Source organism: Spermophilus citellus (assembly GCF_964194105.1).
Source record: "Spermophilus citellus genome assembly, chromosome: 7".
In the NCBI taxonomy this organism is placed as follows: domain Eukaryota; kingdom Metazoa; phylum Chordata; class Mammalia; order Rodentia; family Sciuridae; genus Spermophilus; species Spermophilus citellus.
Window position 1 is genome coordinate 138,139,077 of NC_138188.1, and position 24,282 is coordinate 138,163,358.

The window sequence follows — 24,282 nt, forward strand, 5'->3', positions numbered from 1 at the left end:
ACAGAGATTGTTTTATTTGGAATTAATAGATGTATGTTCAATGATTCTTTCTTTCAATGTCATTTCTCTCCCTCAAACCTGAAAGTTTACAAAGGCCTCTAACTGTAAACTAAAATAAACTTCTATGCCTACCTCATAAATAAAAATATAGACTTCCGGGCAAGATGGCGGCTTGAATGCAGCGGGCAGCGGTGGAAAGCTTAGATGAGCCTTTCCACAGCTCCTGTAGCAGCATCTGCCCCAATTTCAGCTGAAGACTGAGGGTCCCCAGGGACTGGAAGAAATCACAGTGCCGGCTTGGAAAGAAGAAGAGGAGCCACAGCCGCCGCCGCCGCCAGCCATACCGCCGCGCCCCCCTGAGCACTGGTCCCTCCCCGCCGCCCGGTAACAGGCCACCGCGCCTCCGCGCTCCCACCACCGCCGCCACAGGCCCGCTGGAGCCGGAGCCGGAGGGAGTGGACCGGCCCCGCACCCCGACCGCCGCCGCCGGCGCCTCGGACCAGGCCGCGCCAAAGCCACGTCCCGCTTCGCGCGAGGAGGAGGGCGCGTGGCCGTTGTGGGACCTGGACCTGCCGGGACGCGGCGCCGAGTCCGCAGCGCCCGAGCCGAGCGGCCCCCGCCGCTCGAGCGCCCCCGAGGTCCCTGGGCGGCTGAGTGTGGTTTCGCCGCCGCCAGGCCCGCACCGCCGGAGCCCCGCGGAGCCGCTGCCTGGGACGGAGCCCAGGCCTGTGATTGAAAACATCAAGTCATGAGCCAAGGTGGAGGGAATCCATCACGACTTCAGCGCGAGCAGTAAGGCTGCAGCCCCAGGTACACGGCTCTATCGGCCCCATCTTCTTCTCCACGCCGCCTCTCCGCCTTGCTTCTCTCCAGCTGTCTCTCCCCCCAAGCTCAGTCTCTAAATCTAGATTTCAATTTCTTTCCCCCATCCCGCCCGCTCTCCCGCGTGTCTGGTACCCGGCCCCCGCGCCCAGAGGCGCCGCCTCCCCTCCCCCAACCCGCACCCCCTCTCCGGGGGTCCCAAAGGCCGCTGCCGCCGCCTCCCACAGAGCACCATAGAGCAGACTCTTCACCACGCGAATGAGCTGCCGAATTAAATGAAACAGCTGATAAGATGAGAGACAATTTAAAATCTAAGTGAACCGAGAACACGCACTGAGCCCTGATCCGCTGAATTCAAACTCCCGGTCACCTGCTTCCCGCAGACAAGCTGCCCGGCTCCTTCGGCCCCTTCTCCTTCTCCTCTCCGCCTCTCCGCCTTGCTTCTTTCTCCCCAGCTGTCTCCCCTCCCAAGCTCAGTCTCTAAATTTAGATCTCAATTTCTTTCCCCCACCCCACCCGCTCTCCTGCGTGTCCGGTACCCAGACCACGCGGCCCTGAGGCGCCGCCTCCCCTCCCCCAACCCGCACCCCCTCCCCGGGGGTCCCGAAGGCCGCCGCCGCCGCCGCAGTCGCATCCCGCGGAACACCATAGAGCAGAATCTGCACCGCGCGAATGAGCTGCCGAATTATATGAAACAGCTGATAAGATGAGTGACAATTTAAAATCCAAGTGATCCGAGAACACACACTGAGCTCTGACCCGCTGAATTCAAACTCCCGGTCACCTGCTTCCCGCAGACAAACAGCTATGACACTGCATTAATTCATCCGGCTGAAACAACTGGTCAGCCCTTCTCATCATACGAATGTAAATGCCTACCGAGCCTTCATAAGTAGTGGCCACTGGTTTGAAACGGGGCTTGGGAGAGGGGGACCCACACGTTGAATTGGTCGCCCGGCAAAGGGAAACGACGTCATCAGACTGCTGCAGAGGAGATAACTTAGTTGAAACAGGTGTGTGATCCCATAGCCTTACCTCTCCACACATCGGGAAACCCTTAGGGCCCCTCCCAGCTCTCCCGTGAGTGCTACAGCCAGCCCGAGGAAGTCAGAGGTGGTGCGGGTCCCGCGGAGCGGAACCACCACCCCCACCAGGGCTGACAGCTGAGGTTCCTTGCACCAGCTACCGGGGGCGTGGCTACTGGAGGGCAAGTAAAATACGCTGAGGATTCTCAGCCCCAAACTCTACAAGCTTAGGGTCTGAGGGAATGGCAAACTGGAAGAGTGTGCCCAGTCGTTCATGAAAACAGGGGTCCCGGGAGCAGCAGACTTGGCGTGTAGCCAGTATTGTGAGAGGGGGCCTGGCTAGAGAAAAAGTGGGAAGTGACTAGACACAAGAGGAGGCCCTAGAAACTCAGGATTGGAGACTCGCCCAGTCTGGGAGGAGCTACTGCACAGTGATTGGTTCCCGCGTATTGACAGGAGTAACTTGACCTGGTGGGCACAGCGCCATCTCCTGGAAGAGAAGTTAATCAAACTCTAAGACTGCATCTATTAGGGTTTTTTTTTTTTTTTTTTTTTTTTTTTATCTGGGTTTTTCTTTCATTTTCATTTTTTCTTTCTTGTTGTTTTATTAATTTTTTTTTCTTTCTTAAAATTTTTTTTTTAATTTTTTTTTCTACTAATTTTAATTTAAATTTTTTTTAAAAAAATTATTATTATTACTTTATTTTATTATTTTTTTAAAAATCTTTTTCTTTTTTAGTTCCTATTCTTTTACTTCTTTAGTCTTTTCATTTTTCTTATCCCCCCTTTTTTCTTGAATTCTACCTGCCTATTCTCATTCTCTTTAGAGACTTCTTCCCTTCCCTTCAAATACCTTTCCTCCCAAGCATCAAATTAATTTATAGGAGTAAACAGTAACTCAGCAGTCAAACAGAACAAGAAGCAACATGAGCAGCTTCAAAAAACAAGGAAGAAAAGGAGTACAAACAATGCAGGAGAGCCTAAATAGTCAGGAGGACCTAGAGTCATCAGATAAATGGTCATATAAAGAACTCAAGGAACACCTAAGACAGATGGAATGGAACCTTAAAGAAGATACAAGACAGCAAATTCAAGCAGCGAAAGAACACATTGAGAATGCATTTCACAAACAGATAAAAGAAGAAGTTAAGCATCTTTATCAGGAGATAGAGGTTATAAAAAATAATCAAACAATAATTCTAGAAATGAAGGAAACGATAAACCAAATGAAAAACTCAATTGAGAGTATCACTAACAGAGTGGAGCAGGTAGAAGCCAGAACGTCAGATAATGAAGACAAAATATACCATCTTGAAAAGAGTCTAGCCAACTCAGAAAGGCTGGTAAAAAATCACGAGAAAAACCTCCAAGAATTATGGGATAACATTAAGAAACCGAACTTGCGAGTCATCGGGATAGAAGAAGGTACAGAGATTCAAACCAAGGGAATGAGAAACATGCTGAATGAGATAATTACAGAAAACTTTCCAGAAATAAAAAAGGAAACAGATATACAAATTGAAGATGCATACAGGACACCGAGCACACAAAATCACAGTAGACCAACGCCAAGACACATTGTTATGAAGATATCCAATATACAGAACAAAGAGAAAATATTAAAAGCTACAAGAGAAAGGAGACAGATTACATTTAGGGGTAAACCAATACGGTTAACCACGGATTTTTCATCACAGACACTGAAAGCAAGAAGGTCATGGAACAATGTATTTCAAACACTGAAAGACAATGGATGCCAACCAAGAATTCTGTATCCAGCAAAACTAAGCTTTAGGTATGACAACGAAATAAAAATCTTTCATGATAAACAAAAGTTAAAAGAATTTGCAGCCAGAAAACCAGCATTGCAAAGCATTTTGAACAAAACACTACAAGAAGAAGAAATGAAAAACAATAACCAAAACCATCAGTGGGAAGTGCCTCAGTAAAGACAGAGGGCAAGGGGAAAGACAATCATGGAGAAACAAACTAATTTTTTTTTTTTAAAAAGGATAAACAATCAAACATGGATGGAAGTTCAAACCACATATCAATAGTAACTCTGAATGTTAATGGCTTAAACTCTCCAATAAAGTGACATAGGCTGGTATCATGGATTAAAAAAACAAATCCAACAATATGCTGCCTCCAGGAGACACATCTGATTGGAAATGACATACACAGGCTGAAGGTGAAAGGATGGGAAAAAATATACCACGCACACGCTCCTCGCAAGCAAGCAGGGGTGGCCATCCTCATATCGAATAAAATTGACTTCAAGACTAAGTTAATCAAAAGGGATAAAGAAGGTCATTATATACTGTTAAAAGGAACCATTCACCAACAAGACATAACAATTATCAATATTTACGCACCAAATAATGGTGCTGCGACATACATAAAACAAATTCTCCTCAAATTCAAGAATCAAATAGACCACAACACAATAATTATGGGAGACTTCAACACACCTCTCTCACCATTGGACAGATCCTCCAAACAAAAGTTAAATAAAGAAACTATAGAACTCAATACCACAATCAATAACCTAGACTTAACTGACTTATATAGAATATATCAACCATCATCAAATGGGTATACTTTCTTCTCAGCAGCACATGGATCCTTCTCAAAAATAGACCATATATTATGCCATAGGGCAACCCTCAGTAAATATAAAGGGGTGGAGATAATACCATGCATTCTATCTGATCATAATGGAATGAAACTGGAAATCAATAACAAAAGAAGGAAGGAAAAATCCTACATCACATGGAAAATGAACAATACACTACTGAATGATCAATGGGTTACAGAAGACATAAAGGAGGAAATCAAAAAATCCTTGGAGATAAACGAAAATACAGACACAACATATCGGAATCTATGGGACACAATGAAAGCAGTTTTAAGAGGAAAGTTCATCGCCTGGTGGTCACTCCTCAAAAAAAGAAGAAACCAACAAATAAACGAGCTCACACTCCAACTCAAAGCCCTAGAAAAGGAGGAGCAAAACAACAGCAAATATAGCAGAAGGCAAGAAATAATTAAAATCAGAGCGGAAATTAATGAAATTGAAACAAAAGAAACTATTGAAAAAATTAACAAAACTAAAAGTTGGTTCTTCGAAAAAATAAATAAGATCGACAGACCTTTAGCCATGCTAACAAAGAGAAGAAGAGAGAGAACTCAAATTACTAACATACGGGATGAAAAAGGCAATATCACAACAGATGCTACAGAAATACAGAAGACAATTAGAAATTATTTTTAAAACCTATATTCCAATAAAATAGAGGATAGTGAAGACATCGATAAATTTCTTAAGTCATATGATTTGCCCAGACTGAGTCAGGAGGATACACACAATCTGAACAGACCAATATCAATGGATGAAATTGAAGAAGCCATCAAAAGACTACCAACCAAGAAAAGCCCAGGACCGGATGGGTATACAGCAGAGTTTTACAAAACCTTTAAAGAAGAATTAATACCAATACTTTTCAAGTTATTTCAGGAAATAGAAAAAGAGGGAGCTCTTCCAAATTCATTCTATGAGGCCAACATCACCCTGATCCCGAAACCAGACAAAGACACCTCAAAGAAAGAAAACTACAGACCAATATCTCTAATGAACCTAGATGCAAAAATCCTCAATAAAATTCTGGCGAATCGAATACAAAAACACATCAAAAAAATTGTGCACCATGATCAAGTAGGATTCATCCCTGGGATGCAAGGATGGTTCAACATACGAAAATCAATAAATGTTATTCACCACATCAATAGACTTAAAGATAAGAACCATATGATCATCTCGATAGATGCAGAGAAAGCATTCGACAAAGTACAGCATGCCTTTATGTTCAAAACATTAGAAAAACTAGGGATAACAGGAACTTACCTTGACATTGTAAAAGCTATCTACGCTAAGCCTCAGGCTAGCATCATTCTCAATGGACAAAAGTTGAAGGCATTCCCTCTAAAATCCGGAACAAGACAGGGATGCCCTCTATCTCCACTTCTATTCAATATAGTTCTCGAAACACTGGCCAGAGCAATTAGACAGACGAAAGAAATTAAAGGCATAAAAATAGGAAAAGAAGAACTTAAATTATCACTATTTGCAGATGACATGATTCTATACCTAGAAGACCCAAAAGGGTCTACAAAGAAACTACTAGAACTAATAAATGAATTCAGCAAAGTGGCAGGATATAAAATCAACACGCATAAATCAAAGGCATTTCTGTATATCAGCGACAAAACTTCTGAAATGGAAATGAGGAAAAACACTCCATTCACAATATCCGCAAAAAAAATAAAATACTTGGGAATCAACCTAACAAAAGAGGTGAAAGACCTATACAATGAAAACTACAGAACCCTAAAGAGAGAAATAGAAGAGGATCTTAGAAGATGGAAAAATATACCTTGTTCATGGATAGGCAGAACTAACATCATCAAAATGGCAATATTACCAAAAGTTCTCTATAGGTTTAATGCAATGCCAATCAAAATACCAACGGCATTTCTTGTAGAAATAGATAAAGCAATCATGAAATTCATATGGAAAAATAAAAGACCCAGAATAGCAAAAGCAATTCTAAGCAGAAAGTGTGAATCAGGCGGTATAGCGATACCAGATTTCAAACTATATTACAGAGCAATAGTGACAAAAACAGCATGGTACTGGTACCAAAACAGGCGGGTGGACCAATGGTATAAAATAGAGGACACAGAGACTAATCCACAAAGTTACAACTATCTTATATTTGATAAAGGGGCTATAAGCATGCAATGGAGGAAGGATAGCATCTTCAACAAATGGTGCTGGGAAAACTGGAAATCCATATGCAACAAAATGAAACTGAATCCCTTTCTCTCGCCATGCACAAAAGTTAACTCAAAATGGATCAAGGAGCTTGATATCAAATCAGAAACTCTGCGTCTGATAGAAGATAAAGTTGGCTCCGATCTACAGATTGTGGGGTCGGGCCCCAAATTCCTTAATAGGACACCCATAGCACAAGAGTTAACAACTAGAATCAACAAATGGGACTTAATTAAACTTAAAAGTTTTTTCTCAGCAAAAGAAACAATAAGAGAGGTAAATAGGGAGCCTACATCCTGGGAACAAATTTTTACGCCTCACACTTCAGATAGAGCCCTAATATCCAGAGTATACAAAGAACTCAAAAAATTAGACAATAAGATAACAAATAACCCAATCAACAAATGGGCCAAGGACCTGAACAGACACTTCTCAGAGGAGGATATACAATCAATCAACAAGTACATGAAAAAATGCTCTCCATCTCTAGCAGTCAGAGAAATGCAAATCAAAACCACCCTAAGATACCATCTCACTCCAGTAAGATTGGCAGCCACTATGAAGTCAAACAACAACAAGTGCTGGCGAGGATGTGGAGAAAAGGGTACACTTGTACATTGCTGGTGGGACTGCAAATTGGTGCGGCCAATTTGGAAAGCAGTTTGGAGATTCCTGGGAAAGCTGGGAATGGAACCACCATTTGACCCTGCTATTGCCCTTCTCGGACTATTCCCTGAAGACCTCAAAAAAGCATGCTACAGGGATACTGCCACATCAATGTTCATAGCAGCACAATTCACAATAGCTAGACTGTGGAACCAAACCAGATGCCCTTCAATAGATGAATGGATAAAAAAAATGTGGCATCTATACACAATGGAGTACTATGCAGCAATAAAAAATGACAAAATCATAGAATTTTCAGGGAAATGGTTGGTACTAGAGCAGATTATGCTTAGCAAAGCTAGCCAAACCCTAAAAAACAAATACCAAATGTCTTCTTTGATATAATGAGAGCAACTAAGAACAGAGCAGTGAGGAAGAGTAGGAAGAAAAAATTAACATTAAACAGAGACTTGAGATGGGAGGGAAAGGGAGAGAAAAGGGAAGTTGCATGGAAATGAAGGGAGACCCTCATTGCTAAACAAAATTACACATAAGAGGTTGTGAGGGGAATGGGAAAATAAACAAAGAGAGAAATGAATTACAGTAGATGGGATAGAGAGAGAAGTTGGGAGGGGAGGGGAGGGGGGATAGTAGGGGATAGGAAAGGTAGCAGAATACAACAATTACTAATAGGGCATTATGTAAAATTGTGGATGTGTAACCGACGTGATTCTGCTATCTGCATTTGGGGTAAAATTGGGGGTTCATAACCCACTTCAATCTAATGTATGAAATATCATATGTCAAGAGCTTTGTAATGTTATGAACAACCAATAAAAAAAAAAAAAGAAAAAAAAATAATAAATAAAAAAATAAATAAATAAATAAAAATATAACCACTTTTCACATCTGAGCAGCAGTTAATTCTAGAAAGTATGTAAATAGTATGAGAAGAACACAGTCTAATTATTTTAAAAATTGGGTACTGAAAGATGCTCTCCATTTTTTCATATAAGGGATTGAGTTTGTGAGTATCTTCAAAGGAATCAGGTCCTTCTCCCCAGATGCTGGATTAACATAATCCAAAATTACCATTCAGAAAGTTGGTTCATGGATATTTATTCATGGAAAAGGTCTTAGTGTTTATCTAGTACTATCATTTTATAGTAAAATGAATTATGGCTAATGCCATCTGGCCTCTCACAGATGAACTCTCCCATGCAAGAGAAGACTAACAGAGAGCCAAGTCTACACTCCGAAACATTTCCCCACTGAACCAATCTTCCCTATCTGTGTTGACAAGAAATCCAGCGTCTTAAATCAGAGCAGTAATTCTTTCATGTAAATGAATGCTAAATATTTGAATTAACTTTTTTAGTGTAACTTACCCGGATTGTAAAGCATCGGGGGCACAGATTAATTTCACAAAGGAATACACTCCTTCAACAACACAAAATTACCCAGAATTCTTTTGACTTCAAGTCCATCATTAAAGAGTCTTAAAAAGTTACTTTCTTGGAAAAGAGATTCTCTCCCACATTCCACAGTAAAACAAACGAATGAATTTGTGGCAATTGCTGCTTGATGCAGATGAGTTTTGGGTAACCGCTGCTTTGGGTTATTTTCTCAATTTCCTTCCTCCTGTACAGAAAGTTTTTAGTCTAAATTCTTATCTGCTGTTTTGATAAATTATTCTTTCACTTTTCAGAATTTGTTCTGTTAACCCAATCCCATGCAGCTAGCATAACTCCTTAGAATTCTTGCCTTCAATGTTCCTCTTCATTATAAAGCTTTGAAAGTTATTGATTCTGCAAATGTGAAAAATTAACTTATCAAAAAAAAAAAATAGCACACACGAAATGGGAACTGGGCAAAGAAACCCGAAGAATGTTGTCTTAACTGGAAGTTGTACCATTAACTGCTACAACTACTGTATTCCTGTTATGGCTTTTTGTGATATATTTATCACCATGTGGGAACAGTTTAATCTACTCCATACAGAGAGCAGTATGCTTTCTCAGTGGCCTCAAAATATGATAGCCCTTGCCACAAACAACTGATCTAAGATTTTGCAGGTGGCAGGTCTAACTTTTTTTTTTTTTCTAAAAGGAAATAACCCTTCTCTAAAAGTCAAATTTGTTTTTAAAGCTGTGGTGTCTTCAACCACTTCTTTTTCAGTTTTTCAGTTGACACCTTGTCATGACTTACGGTGGGTTGCATCAATCATTCTGGGTTCTTACAGAAAATATTTTGTGGTGGTTGACTATCACATGCAAGAAACTAAGTGCCCTTTGCGGGTGACTGCGCAGGTACCTCTGATTTCTTGCCAAATCATTCAGAATGCCGCAAATCCATTAAATCTCTCCACAGGGAGGAAAAAATTCCCGCATCCTAGAGAGAGAATTTATGAGTTCATTTCAATCACTACAAATGAAAGCCACCCTTAATATTCATTAGAGATTTTACGGTGGCAATATGCATTATCTCTTCATATGCCCCTCTGAAAGGCCAATTTCCCTTGAAACCTCACATGGCTCCAAGCCACTCTTTGTAGAAACAATGGCCTATGTCCAAGTGGAATCAAGGGAGGCAAATGGATGACATTTCCTTATCCATTGGTAATGATTCCATTAAAACAGTGTGGTGGATATGAGCTTCTGAGGTTTAAAAATTAAAGAACAGATTTGGAATGTGCAGTCATGTCATTGTACCACTTCTCTGCTGTTATCCGTGACCATATGTCCTAAAGTGAATGAGAATTTTTTTTTTTTTTTTGGCATCACAAAAGATGATTTTTAAAGCTGACATTTCTTTCATTTGAAGAAATGTATATGTTGGGGACATAGCTCCCAGAGGCTGAGAGCTTTTCATTAATCTCTGTCTTCCTTCCAACACGGTTCATGCCAACATCTTTCACCTATTCCCCATTCAAACTATTCTCTTCTTTGTATGCAGAGAAGTTTTTTCAAAACACAATTACATCACCTCAGACCCTCAACAAGCAAACAAGAAACAAGCTGTTAACCAGAAACACTTTTTGCATAGCTCTCCACTGTTTTAGAGGCTAAACAATAAAACTTGGTATAGACCATAAACTCCTGTGTAACCTGACCCCTTTCTCCACCTACTTTGTACCACATACCTTTCTCTGGAAGCCACTCTGAGCCTTCTCTCCTTCTATGTCGGGCTACTTAACTTCAAGACTTTAATTAGATTTGAGCTCAGTCACCACCACCCCTGAAATTGTTTACTGACTCCTAAGTCAAATCTTTTCATTATAGACCTTTCTAGAACTGTGTAGCAATCATAGCACTTACCATTTTAAAGTTTGATTATTTTTTATGTGACTCTTTCTATTTTTGTTTCCCATTAGACTATGAAGTCCACAATGTATGTTTCCACCCAACATTTTATCCTTATCTGGCACAAAGTAAATATTCTAAAATCAATTATTGAGTGAATGAATAACTGAGTTCTCGATTTTAATGCTTCCTGTGTCTTGGTTTAAAGTCCTTTCTATAAGTGACATGTAAGCTTCAGTATGGGTTGGACCTGAAGTAAGTGCAATAAGAGCAAATTTCTAAAGCAATTACTCATCAGTGTGGTTGTATTTAATAGCTGGGAACCATGAGATGCATAAAGATCTCACACTGAATATTCATAAGGGATTTTAGTGTGACTTCAACCACTTGCTTTACAACTATCCAGGAAAGAGAGGGAACATGAATTTCTTGCCTTCATGTTTTCACTGTCCTCTGAAAAAGATAGTTATGCTTGAGAGTTCCATTCTGACTCTGAAATAAAATATCATGAAATGCATATGTGATATGACGATGATAAAATATATGCCGGGAGTTTAAATATATGTAAGACACCATTAATAGAGTGATAATTTTGGAGGTCAGAAAAGCACAATGCTGAGCTTAGGACCCACACCCCAGCCTGATGCCACCAGAGACGGATAGGCTTGGAGTTACTATAGTACCCCCTATACTATAGCCTCCCTCTTCCCTCCCTATACATTTGAATGAGATACTTCTGGCATTCTTATCACCAGGGAGAACATTCAACAAACTCTATGAAATAATTTTAAATACTAGTGAAAACCAGGAGTGTATATTAAAGGCAGTATTATCTCGCGTGATACAGAATTGATGAGAATTGCAAATGGTGACACCCTAATGGAAAGTACATTTCTTAATTATCTCTGTGACTTCACAGTTCAAGGAAATACCTGATATATCATAGGCATTATGCTAATGTTTGTTGAATGAAAAATAAATAATTATAAATACATAGTTATAAATTATAAGTAAATAGCAATAATTGCCCGTGAAAATATCAGCTCTTTTTCGTTGAGTTCCAGTAGATGTGTTAGGTGCAGTTAAAGAATTCACCTTATAAGAAGACCACAAGAAATCTTCATTTTAGTCATTTAGCAAATAAGAAACTGAAATTCAGAGAAATCAAGTAACTTAACAGTTGTGTGTATAGTAATGGTAAGGCTACAAATGAAGGCTGGGCTTATTTGGCTCCAGTTCTCATGGAGTTCCCACCAAAAATGGTTTATCTGTACTTCCATATGTATTATTCCATATCTGATGCAAAATTTAAGGACAACTTAGTGAGAGGAAAAATCTGGGCTAAGATTTAGGAGATTTCTGTTTAGTACCAGTTCTTCCATCACCAACGGTGGAACCTCAACTAATTCATTTAATCTTCATGTGAATCAATTTTTCCACCTGTACAATGGTAATGATATTTTGCCTAACTCATAAAGTTAATGTAAGCTAAAGTCTGAGCTAAAATCTCATACCTTGAACCTGGATTTTTCATATGCATAATTTCAATATATATGGCAAATTAGAAACTTGACTCCATTTTTACAGATGGGAAAAGTAAGGTTAACTTACTATCCTAGTCTCAAGAGTTACAAAGCCAAAATCCGGCAGAAAATTTTGGATTCTTATAGAATCTTAGCTTGAAATCTACATACTCTTATATTGCATAAGCTATTGAACCTCTTTGAGCTTCATATTTCTATCATTAAAATGGGAAAAATGAAATCACCTCACTGAATCATAACATAAAGATAGTTACTTAAAAGCAACTGAAATATAGTCCAATGTTAAGTCAGTGAAGGCAATGATTGCCTTTATATTGATATATACACATGATAAGAACAGAAGCTCAGTAATGAATTATTCAAGGGGGCACCGTGCACCAGAGTGTGTACACACATGTGTACATAGCTGATAGATGATGGTGGTGGAAGAGGATTTCTCACTTCAGCCAGACTTCTTATCCTGATAGTCCTTCTTTTCTGTCCCCTTCTATAACCTTACTTACAATGTCACCAATTCATTTTTCAAAGGAAAATTCAGTCTTCTGAAATCTCATTTTAAAGGAATTTTTAAAGTAGCTCTCTTTTTAAATCAGGGTTTTCTTAGTTCCTATGAATGAAAATGTAGACATTTAGTACATGAAGAGATTTTCATGGCCATGATCTCCTGCCATCACCCAAATGAAGTAAACTCATATGCATGGTTGCTAGTCTTGTCTCTAACGTTGCCTGATTTCACCTTGTGATGATTCCAGGAACATGAAGGAGAAAGGAAGTAGCCTGGACAGAGAATGTGTAGGGGGCAAAGAAAGAAAGAAAGAAAAAATCCTTAAACTAAATAGCTTATGAAAGAAAAAAATAAACAAACCTAGAAATAAGGTCAACACAGGGTCATCTGAAGAGTAAGAAAAGAACTGCTTTGAACAAGTAGAAAGAAACCTTAATGCACTAATATTTTTAACACATAGAATTTATCTTCTTCAATGTGCTCTCATATTTTAAATTCTTGAAGATAAAAAGAACTTTACGAATCATTGATAGCCCTCACCCGTTTGAAAAGTGAGGCAGAAGTGATGGAGAGTAAGCAACCTGACCCAAGGAGATCCTACAAAGTGACAGGGTTGAGCTCACAGCTGACTCTCCTGGCTCTGACTTGTGTTTCTTTGACTTATAACAGCTTCCAACATACCATGCCACAGCTTTTGTCTTCTCCTTACATAGCAATATTTGAATTATAAACTTACTTCTCTGCTGCAAAAGAAAAGGTAACACCACTTGAAATGTTTGCCAAGGCTCATTAAAGGAAATGTTCTAACATTCAGGCCTCTCTCCTGCCAAAAGTTGATGTCCAGCTTGGCTGATCTGATTTGCTTTATTTTGTGGAACATGCAAGAAAGTTTAGCTCTGAGCAAGAAGGAGCTTTCAGTCTCCCATGGCCAGTGGGCATAACTGAGCACCCTTCAGATTGACTCTCCTTGTCCTCCTCTTTTCAGTTGAGAACACAGCAAAACAAATTTCAACTTTCTTGTGGAAGCCAAAATGTAGTTATAATTAAATATCATGGGTAATATTTCATTATCATGAGGAATAATTTGAGTGATAAACAATGTATGGCAACTTCAGAAATGTTTTATTATGGTAGTACCAATTCAGCTTTCTCCTTGATTTGAATGCCCCTTGAGTAAAACAAGTCCATGGTGAAAAATATAAAAAGAGAAAAATGATAATACATAGGAGAGAGATATCCTTGATTTCTATAACAGTCTTAGAACTACTTCCCAGGTCAATTTTTCTCACCAATACATAAAATTTGTGTAGTTGGTAAATACCAAACATCAACACAAATAATTAGATTGGTTTGAATGCTACATTACTATGCCTCCAAAATCTAATTTAATAATATCTCTATTTATTCAGGAATTCTAGAATAGTACTTGACATTTATAATTACATTTTCTCATTTTATCTCTATTTTTATTACTAAAGATTTTGTTAGAAAGGACATTTAAGCATTTTATACACATTTATAATTTACTTTCTTCAAACTCAAACTAAAGAATTTCTATAAACCTGACAACTTATACTATTACAATATCTCATATTTAAGTGTTTCTTCTATAAGCTCCTTTCTCAATGTAAAAGATATTTTCAGGTCTAGCCAGATTTTTTTCAGGTTTATTTGATATATAAGTAATACATTCGGCATCCCAGTAAATTTTTGCACCAAGGATTGTGATTAATTTGTTCTTTTTTAAATACCTGTTTCTTTTAAAAGGAGAGCAACGACTACCATTATACAAGAGGAATAGTAGATTATCCACATGTGCCACCTCAATATAAGCATATATACTCTTAAATCCCAAGTTCAAAGATTCAGGAGGTACTTGGCATGAATCTGTTAAATGAGTGAATAAATGGAAGAATAAATGAGAAAGTTATTGGAGAATCCTTTATTTTTCAAATTTTGATTTGTAAATGCTAGTTCTTACATCAAACATTATACTGACTATATTAAGATTTGTCATATAAGTTATTCATAATTAATAATTTGTTCTTGTTTATCTAAGACTCAAAATTATTTTTGGAATCTCAGTTCTCAATTAATTAATTTTGGCACTGAGTATGGTAAGTGCAGAGATCTTTTTGAACTTTTGTATCACATTTTCCTATCTTTACTTTCAAAAGGCTCAGCCCAGATTATCATTCACTGTAACTTCCTTTTCACAAGTTGTACAAATTTATCTGCTGAAACATCATTTCCTTCCATTTCTCACCATTACTCCAATGTAAGCAAGTAAAGTTTAAATATGAAGATGGGGAATGATATCATTTCAGTGAAAGGTTGGTACTCAGTTTGTCTGTAGCAAAGAGTATGTGAAAGACTCTTAGGGATGTGTTAGAAGATTAAGTGAGCAGGTTTGTATTTGACCATGTAAGTCTTGGGGAGACACTCAAAGGTTTGTAAGGGCAGCAGTGACATTATTACAAAGATATTAGGCAGCATTATTCAGTTAGATTAGAAAAAACTCATCTGGTAAGAATGGGTCATGTTGACTGAAGGGAAAGATGAGAGTCATGGATACTGGGATAGATTACCAAAGGGACAGGACAGAGAGAGAGAAAGGAGCAGAGACGCAGGGACAGATTATCCTGATTTTATTGCCTCTTTTTCACACACCACTGGTTTGCTTGGGCAGTGTTTAAATTTTACACTGCTTAGCAGAGGGCTATGCATCCCAAGAGCACCTCCCCATATCAATAATAGGTATCCACGTCCTCTCATTTAAACTGAAAGATTAATTGTAAAATCTTTTGTTACTTTATTTCTTGGTTAGCATTGGCATGAATCCTGTTCCTCCCACTGAAATGGTTGTGTAACTTTTTTTCCATTCACCATACTTTCTCTTTTGACACCATTTTGATGAGTTCATCTGACAGTCCAACAAGACTCCCTCATCTTCTTCTTAGACACCCTTAAGTGGAACCTTGTTTCTTTTCTTACCTCGAAATGCTGTATATAAATTCCTCATTTTTCTTTGATTTTTTGCTATATGGCTCTGTCTCTCTCACTATTATCATTTTCTATCAATACTTTATTTGAATTCTTCTTTACTTAAGTGTATATTTTGTTCTTTCAGAACCTTGACTTTGCCTCTTTCTGAAAGAGAAGTTGTTAGTGTCACATTGTAAACATATCGCCATTTTTATAAAACAGATTTCAAAATATTTGAGAATTAATTTAAAGCGCTGAGTGGATATTTGCTTCCCTTTTCATATCCAGTTTGCTTCTTTTTCTTAATACTGTAAAAATAATGTTATTCCTCTTGAACCTGAAAATTTCTCCCAGGTTTTGAAAAATATGTTTGTTATTATAATATTGTACTAAAGGAAGATCTCATCTTCCTCAACACACACTTGTCTTACTTACCTTTTCTCCCCATCAGGCCAGCAGTTCACTTCCCTCTTTTTTTCCTGTTTTTATAAAGATGTTTCAAGCTTTTAATATGCATAGCATCCTAAGAATCCTTCAGTCACTCTTGTAAATGGATTCTAAACACTTGGCTTCAAATATTATTTTTGGTTACTTTCACTACTACTTTCCTTAAGATGCTTCTGAAATCCCCCCTCAAAACCACTTATCTCAGACATTAGAAAAGAGCTACTTCTTTAGTTTTTCCTTTCAGGCTTCTCTTGTCGAGTACAGTCTCATAGAATTTGATCTTTTACCTCTCTTGTTTCACATCAATTCCACAATCACATATTCCCCCCACTCCCTGATCCCTCAGACCTTACAAACCACTAAACTGCACATTAAACATCTGTGTGAGTCTCATTTTTCTGATACTTCTATGAAGAGCCCTTCATGAACAATACATTTCCCTGTCTAATTCAATTTGTTTATGGAAACTAAACTGAATAAAATGTTACTTCTTAGCACAGGTTTCTGGATTCTTTGATTTAGGGATAAATGTTGTTGGGTCCTGACACTACTTCATTTAATCTTCCCAACCTTGATTTTAGAAATGGGTGTTCTTGATATGAAATAAGTCACTCAGAGGAAAGGTAGTGAATGGGGACTGAAATCACTCTGTGGGTTAATGAGGATAAGGGGTTTGCCCAAACTCACCCGTAGGTCATGACAGAGCTGGGATGAATCCATCAAAATCAGAGTTCCAACTGTAGTGGGTTTAGCAGGGTCATGCCTGGGTAAATAAGGACTTTCTGGAAGACAAGTCAATTTCAGGCCACTTCAAAACTCCGATTTGATAATGAGAGCAGAGGTACTGAAATCTACTATTCCTTAAATTTCTGAAGTCAAGGAGAAACAAATGTCTTTGTGGATTAGATTCATTGCTTATGAAATGTGGGGTGTAGGCCCAGCTCCACCATATCTGCATATTGGCACACTTTTTAAAAAAATCTAGTCACACTTTTACCCTTTAAAATCGCAAAAATGTCACCTCTGACTACCTGTCATTAATAGTAATACTCATTTCGGAAGCACATCTTCTCCCTCTACACTGTCTGCCTTCTATTTCTTCTATAGAGTGAAAGTTAAATAACCCAAATAATAACTCTGCAATTACTACAGAAAAAATACCAGCTCTGCTAAAATGAAACTGGATATTTTTCACTTGTTATTATTATAGAATATATGTATAGAATATAAAATAATAATTTGCACTCATTCAACTTCTTTCACTCTAGTGTCTCAAATCCCTGGGTGTAAGTGGTCTCATTAAGTTTACCAAAACCAATTTAACTCCAACATGTTCTTGAACCTTCTCGCCAAATCCACTGAGGCTTTCCTGTCACAAAAGCTGAACATTCCTATTTGAAATTCTGAGCCTTTGGTGGATAGGCTTGACCTTCTACAGACAAAACTCATTTAGTCATTTAGTTATGCACTTGAAGTAGGCAAAACTACCTATTTTTTTTCAAAAACTATCACTATTGTTTTTGCCTAAATGGACACCCCCAGATTCACAAGCATTCATACTCACAATAACTAACTTGATAGGTAATTGAGTTAATCAGAATGAGTAAAGCTTTGGCTAAAAAAAACAAGACAATGATTAAAAAAAATGTTTTTCTAGATTTATGGAAACCAAGTCCACTGGTTTTTAGAACTTCATTCATCTAGGCAGCAAATGCTACTCAGATATTTATTTCTTTATATTCTCAGGACCATGGAGGATACAAAGATAAATTACTCTTAGGAAATGAACAAATGCCTAATTAATTCTAGCACATGGTAGAGTATGGAAGCTCTGTAAAGACAGGAGCAGTGAATAGACTTTTTTGTTTTCTATCCCTAGTATCTAATACTGTGACTTGGCACATAGCAGATGACAATATATGGTTGATATGTGCATAATGTAAGAATAATGTGCTTACATGATCTAGAAGTTCAAAGGAAAGAGAGATGACTTCTGTCTGGCGTGGCCCAGGAAGGCTTTCTGAAGGACAAAATATTTGATGTGAACATAAGGGGTGGAGGAATTGCTCTCAAGCAAGAATAATATACCAGGAAGAGGTTGTCACACAGACAGAAAGATACAGAGGCAAGGAAGCAGGAGACAGCTTTTAGGAATATCAGATCATTGACTTTGGCAGTCCAGCATATGAAACCTATCAGGCAAGAGCAGCAGGAAGATAAGACTGAAACTGTAGATGGAGACCAGACAGCTGTAATCTAGAAATCCAAGTTAAGGTGTCCAGATTTTATTCTTGAAGGAAGCTCTGTACATTTCTGTTTTGATTCTTCTGTACCAGCTTTGCCATTTGTCAAGAAGACAGCATCTTTGATTCTGCTTCTGAAGCTGCCAGTCTTCAGAAACAGGTCCTAATTAATTATATTGCCAGCTACTCTGTGAGAAGATGCTGAAGAGAAGCCTGCCATGCCCAGCTGTCCCAGAAGAGAAAGACTAAAGAAGTTGAAGAGGCAGCCTCAAAAATGATTAATGTTGAACAATGTCACTGATTGAAGTCTGTTAGCAGACACCTGTAACATTTAACATGGAACTCCAGTCTCAGGTCACCCTAGTCCTAGTCTTCAAAGGCAAAACACAAACCTTGAAAGGTAAAAAGGACTCTGAAAGAACAAGCTTCTTCAGAGACTTATAATGCATCATAAAAATATAACCATGTCTAATGAGAGATTAATCCTTAGAGGAAAATGGTGTAAAGGCTACCTGGACACACAAAGCTATTCTATTCCTTCACTGCAAACACAAACAACCAATAAATGTAGGGAAATTATGCCTTAAGGAGCATGAAATCAATTCTTTAAAAAAGATACCCTTACATTCTAGAGGATTTATGATATTCAATTCTTGGCTTCTTGGGTATTTCATGAGTTTAATATTACTATTTTCATTTCACAGCTAAGAAAATTAAGATTGAATGGTTTAAGTAATTTGTGTAAGCTAAAAAAGTAGCAGGGCTTGAATCCAAAACAAATTTGTCTAACTACAGAATCTGTACTTTCTCCTATACCCTACAGTCTAGCTTGGTACATGGAAAACTCAATAATATATTAACTAGAAGCAGAATTTCTAGCATAAGACTATGTATGTTCCAGATATTGGCTCCACTTCTTGTTGGTTGCTTAAATTTGTACCAGTTACTAACATATTGGTGCCTTAGTTTTGTTACCTATGAAACAGGGAGGAAATAATGTTAGAATAACAATCCTTATGTTACATGGTTGTTGTGATATTTAAATGAGTCAATACATGGGAAGTGCTTAGGAGAATACCAGGCCCCCCAAAAATGCTCATTAAAATTATTTGTTAGCTGTCAGTGAAACTTCATTTTACTAGCAATAATTTAGACAATTCAATCACATTTTCTTAATCCAAATCAGCAGCTAAAGTCTCCCTTCAATTAAAATAAAATCTCTGGAAAATACTATGCAGTAGTATATTTGTACACAAAGGAATATATACAATATTAACAGGGACAGAAACCATAAGAGCTGAACTGCTTTTTGGAAAGACAACTGTAACTCTGATAATTTTCCTGAAACTAAAAAATGTGACTAATTGACACATTTTTTATCTGCTTATTTCCTGGTGGTATAAATACACAGATTAAGATGACATATTGGGCTGGGGATGTGGCTCAAGCGGTAGCGCGCTCGCCTGGCATGCGTGCGGCCCGGGTTCGATCCTCTGCACCACATACCAACAAAAGATGTTGTGTCCGCCGAGAACTAAAAAATAAATATTAACAATTCTCTCTCTCTCTCTCTCTCTCTCCTCTCTCACTCTCTCTTTAAAAAAAAAAAAGATGACATATTTCCGTAGTTTACAAACTCACCCATGAATGTAAGAGATCCATATCTGTGTGAGAAGATTTGAGACGTGAGTGGTGAGTGCAAGTGGAGCAGTTGTCCCAGGATCCAACTTGGGCAATTTGGAAGTCAATGCCAGTCCAGAACAGATTTTCTGGAAAAGACTTCCAGATGTTCCACTTCTGAACTTCGCCTTCATGATAAGATAATATGTCTTCCAAGTTGCATTCATTTGAAGTGCTGGATGGATCCACAGATATAGGATGAGACTCTGGTCTAATTTCTATTTCTCCCCTCCTCCTTGTGCTAAAATTATTAGCTTTCTTTTCTTGAGATCTGCTTAGTTTCATACAGGAAATCAATGTGTCATCTTCATTTTCTGAACAACAAAGACATATGAGTTAAACATTAAGGCTAATGGTTATTTACTTGTAGAAATTATGAATTATAAATACTCTATTTCTCTTTGTAGATTACAAATGAATGAACAACACAGTATGAACCAGGGAGTCATCCAACTTCCCAAAAAGAATTTATAAAATTATTTCTTTAAAAAGTAATTTGTTGCATTAAATTGTTTTATAAAACTCAGATTTACCTCAAACATCTGAAACCATACCTACTGATTAACATCAATTGTACTGAAATGAAAGGAAGTCACATGCAAAAAGCATACTGAGAACACTTAAGAAAAATTATAAATTAAAACATTTCCCCACATCTTACAAGCATAAGTGGTGCAATCATTTTATTAAATATTTTTAATTTTTTGATGTCACATGTATAAGAGAGTATCTTCAAGAAGCAAATCAACTTCTTCACTTTATGTAAATAAATGATATCTCAAAGAATAGAGGCTGAAATCCTATATTCATTCTAAAAATGTACTCTTCTCATATCAATCTGCAAAGAAATTTATGCATGTAGTGCATCGCATAGTGAAATATTTTGGAAAAGGAAGGAAAAGACTGAGAACATGAAGAAACAGCATATCTTTAGTACTACAAAGTTGATTAGTGAGATATATATTTACATAATGTGGCAATGGGTGAAATTTCTAGTATAAAAATTTCTAGTCCTCCCTTATCCTTGGGATATATCCCAAGACTTCTCATGGATGTCTGAAATTGTGAACAGTACTGAACAATATCTACACTGTGTTTTCGTCTGTACGTACTTACTTATGCTAAAGTTTAATTTATAAATAAGGCATAATAATAATAAAAGAAAAAAATATAATGGTATACTCTATTAACAGTTACATGAATGCTTCTCTCTCTCTCTCTCTCTCTCTCTCTCTCTCTCTCTCTCTCTCTCTCTCTCTCTCTCTCTCTCTCCCTTCCTCTCTCCCTCTCTCACTCTCTCCCAACTGCCATAGGACAGCTACCTTATAAAATTTGGATATTCTGGACAAAGAGATAATTCATGTCCCTACCTAGATGGAACAGTATGACATCATATTTCATCAGAATACTACAATGGCTCAAAATTTAAAACTTGTGAATTGTTTACTTTTGGAATTTTCCATTCATACTTTTGGACCATGGTTGACTGTTATGGTTTGAATATGAGTTGTCTCCCCAAAAAAGCTACCATTAATGCAGGAATACTCAGAAGTAAAATAATCAGATTATGAGTACTGTAAGCTCATCAGTCTATCCCAGTTTGGATAAACTGTGTAGTAACTACATAGGCAGGTGGGATGTGAATGGAAGAGGTGGGTCAGTGGGTGAGTGCCCTGGAAGGGTGTATCTTCCCTGTGGCTCCATCTCCCCTCGTTTTACTCTCAACCCTGTCATGAGGGGAGCATATTTCTTCTGCGGGGTCTTTACCCCATTATGTGCTGCCTTATCTTAGGTCCAGAGCAAGAGCCAATTGTGTACAAACCAAGACTCTGAAACTGCAAGCCCGAAACAAATTTTTCCTCCTTTACTTTGCTCTTGTTGGGTATTTTGGTCACAGAGACCAAAAAGTTAAGTAAACCATTGACTGAGGCTAACTGAAACTGTGGAAGGTGAAACTGTGGGTAAGGAGGGACTACTGTACTATACAAAACAATTTCAGATAACAAAAACATGTCTCACCCAAAGTAAAAGGCTCTAAGTCATTGAATCTCTTTAAAAGGAAATGTGTTAACAGGTACAAAATAATTACAATTCATAGGCCATTTCTGTAAATAAATAAATTCAAAGTTGCAAATGACATTCCAATTTGCTATACTCACATCAAAAATTTTAAATATTGTTCACTTCGGTGGAGGAATGGGAAGGGTAGACATTACTGACCCTTATTTTCCCTCTGTGATGCAACATAGATATGGGGTGACATTTAGGAATAGGATTAGGATTCCTGTTTTAAAATAACTTAGCAATGAAATAGAAAGCTCAAAGTTTAATGATTATTTTAAGACCTTATCAAAATGAACTTCATTAATATATGCTTCACCAGTTTTCCCTCAAAGAACTTTTAGCAGCTCATTGAGCTTTTACTTACGGAGATTTATTAATGTGGGTTTCACCTCATCCACACTCTGCGCCCTGGTTTTCTTGGTCCTCACCAGTCTCTGTAGACGCTTTAATGTCCCCATTGATTCCATTGGGTCACCACCTGATTTTATGGCCTAGCACAAACACAGCTCAAGATAAAGACAAATTATTCTTCATAAAAGATTAAATATATAATATGTTGAGGTCATAAATGGGGGGAAATTAATAATATGGCCTTAAAACCTAAAACCTGAGGCAATTTAAGCAGTAACTTAAAAGCATACCACATTTGGGGGGTTCAAAATTATAAAATATGTTATAGCTGGTCAGTCATATACTCAAACAGTGAAGTGCTTAACATTTTTTCCCCTTCAAAATGCAGCAAAATGGATGGACTCCAGAGCCATCTATAAATGACTCACTTCTGCTCAATGTGAAAGTGTAGAAAGGAGTTAAGTTCTTTGTAGCATGATATATAAGAAAGAAACTGATATCAGACAAAGCAAAAACAGACAAAGCAAAATTTAAATTTTCTTCCTTTTCCTTTTGGAAATTTCTGGAAAAACAGCAGTTTGTTTTAAGTATAAAATGTTTTTGAGTAATATATTTTGCATGGTATTGCTTGTTGCTTTCTCAAAGACAAATAAAATAGAAAGCTCAAGTTTAATTATTTTAAGACCTTATCAAAATGGACTTCATTAATATATTGGAGTGTTACAAAATACAAAAAGTGTACTACATTATGTTTTAGTATATCAGTGTTACTTGTTTATGATGAAAATATATGCATAAAAAATTAACATTATATTAATGACTCTTAAGGTTTCTTTGAAAGAAATAGAAATATTTTCCACTAGTTTAATATTGGTGAATTTGTACTTATACTATTTTCATTCATTATTTTTAAGGTATTTACTTTTCAATGTTTTATAAATTAATACTTTGTATACTAAGTTTTATACAGTAGGTAAAGGAATTGTATTCTGTTGCATTGACCAGATGGGAAGTAGAATCATACTCAGAAATACTTATTTTCCATCCAGAAAGTTCTAGACTCAGAAATCCTCTGCTTTTATCTCATTCTTTTCATTGAAGAGCTGATAAATGATATCTAAATAGACACCACAATTTTAAGAGGTAAAAGATTCGCTTCCTCATTAATGTTTGAAAGTAACATATTTATAATATTCTTTTCTGATCCTGGGAGAGAGACTATAAGCCCACAGAAGTATTTGGAAATAAAGATTTTCTGGCATGAAAACATTTCCAATCTTAATAGTCTGATTTTATTTGGGCTTTAAGAATGACTTTAAACAACCAATATAAACTTGATGTTCTGTCTCTGCATAGTAGTACCTAAGTACAAAATGTGATGTTTTGTCAGAGAAATCCATACCTGTTTGCATTAAATAAATGGGAAAATATTGAAATCATTTTAATCTTTCAAAGGGGGTTGTGATGAGATATTCTTAGATATGCAAAACCTTCCCTCTCTTTCAAAGGTCATATTCAGTTCAACACAATTTCTATTGCTATTTTTTTTGTATTATATTCTCAGTATTCCTTTTGGGTGCTTTGTGAGTTGCTCAATTTTATAGACCTGTTACAACTCAGGAAGAGCTATTTTCTAATCTTTAGCCTCCTGCAGAAATAATAAGCTGACACTGCAAAACCGTCTTGTCTTTGCTGTGCTTCTTTTCTTATGGCAACCTCCTTCTGTTACAGCCAAACTTAATTGCTCCATTGAAAGAAACGCTGCCTTGAAAATAGCCTTCTCCCTCTCCCTTCTTTGTGAGAAAGGCCTGCACTTGATTTGGGGAAAGGTGCTATATACCAGGGAAACTGAACTTCATATAAATGATTTGCCC

At 37.4% G+C, this 24,282-nt stretch overlaps 1 protein-coding gene across 1 annotated transcript in view; it reads right to left on the minus strand.

Annotated features, from left to right (window-relative positions):
* The window catches only part of SAMSN1 (SAM domain, SH3 domain and nuclear localization signals 1), a 162,217-nt gene that overhangs the window by 84,454 nt on the left and 53,481 nt on the right, over positions 1–24,282 (minus strand). The window contains exons 7-8 of the mRNA XM_081301982.1: positions 22,422–22,548; positions 19,955–20,307 (exon numbers count right to left, since the gene is read on the minus strand). Coding sequence (XP_081158108.1) covers positions 19,955–20,307; positions 22,422–22,548 — 480 coding nt within the window. The remainder of the gene's footprint in view (positions 1–19,954; positions 20,308–22,421; positions 22,549–24,282) is intronic.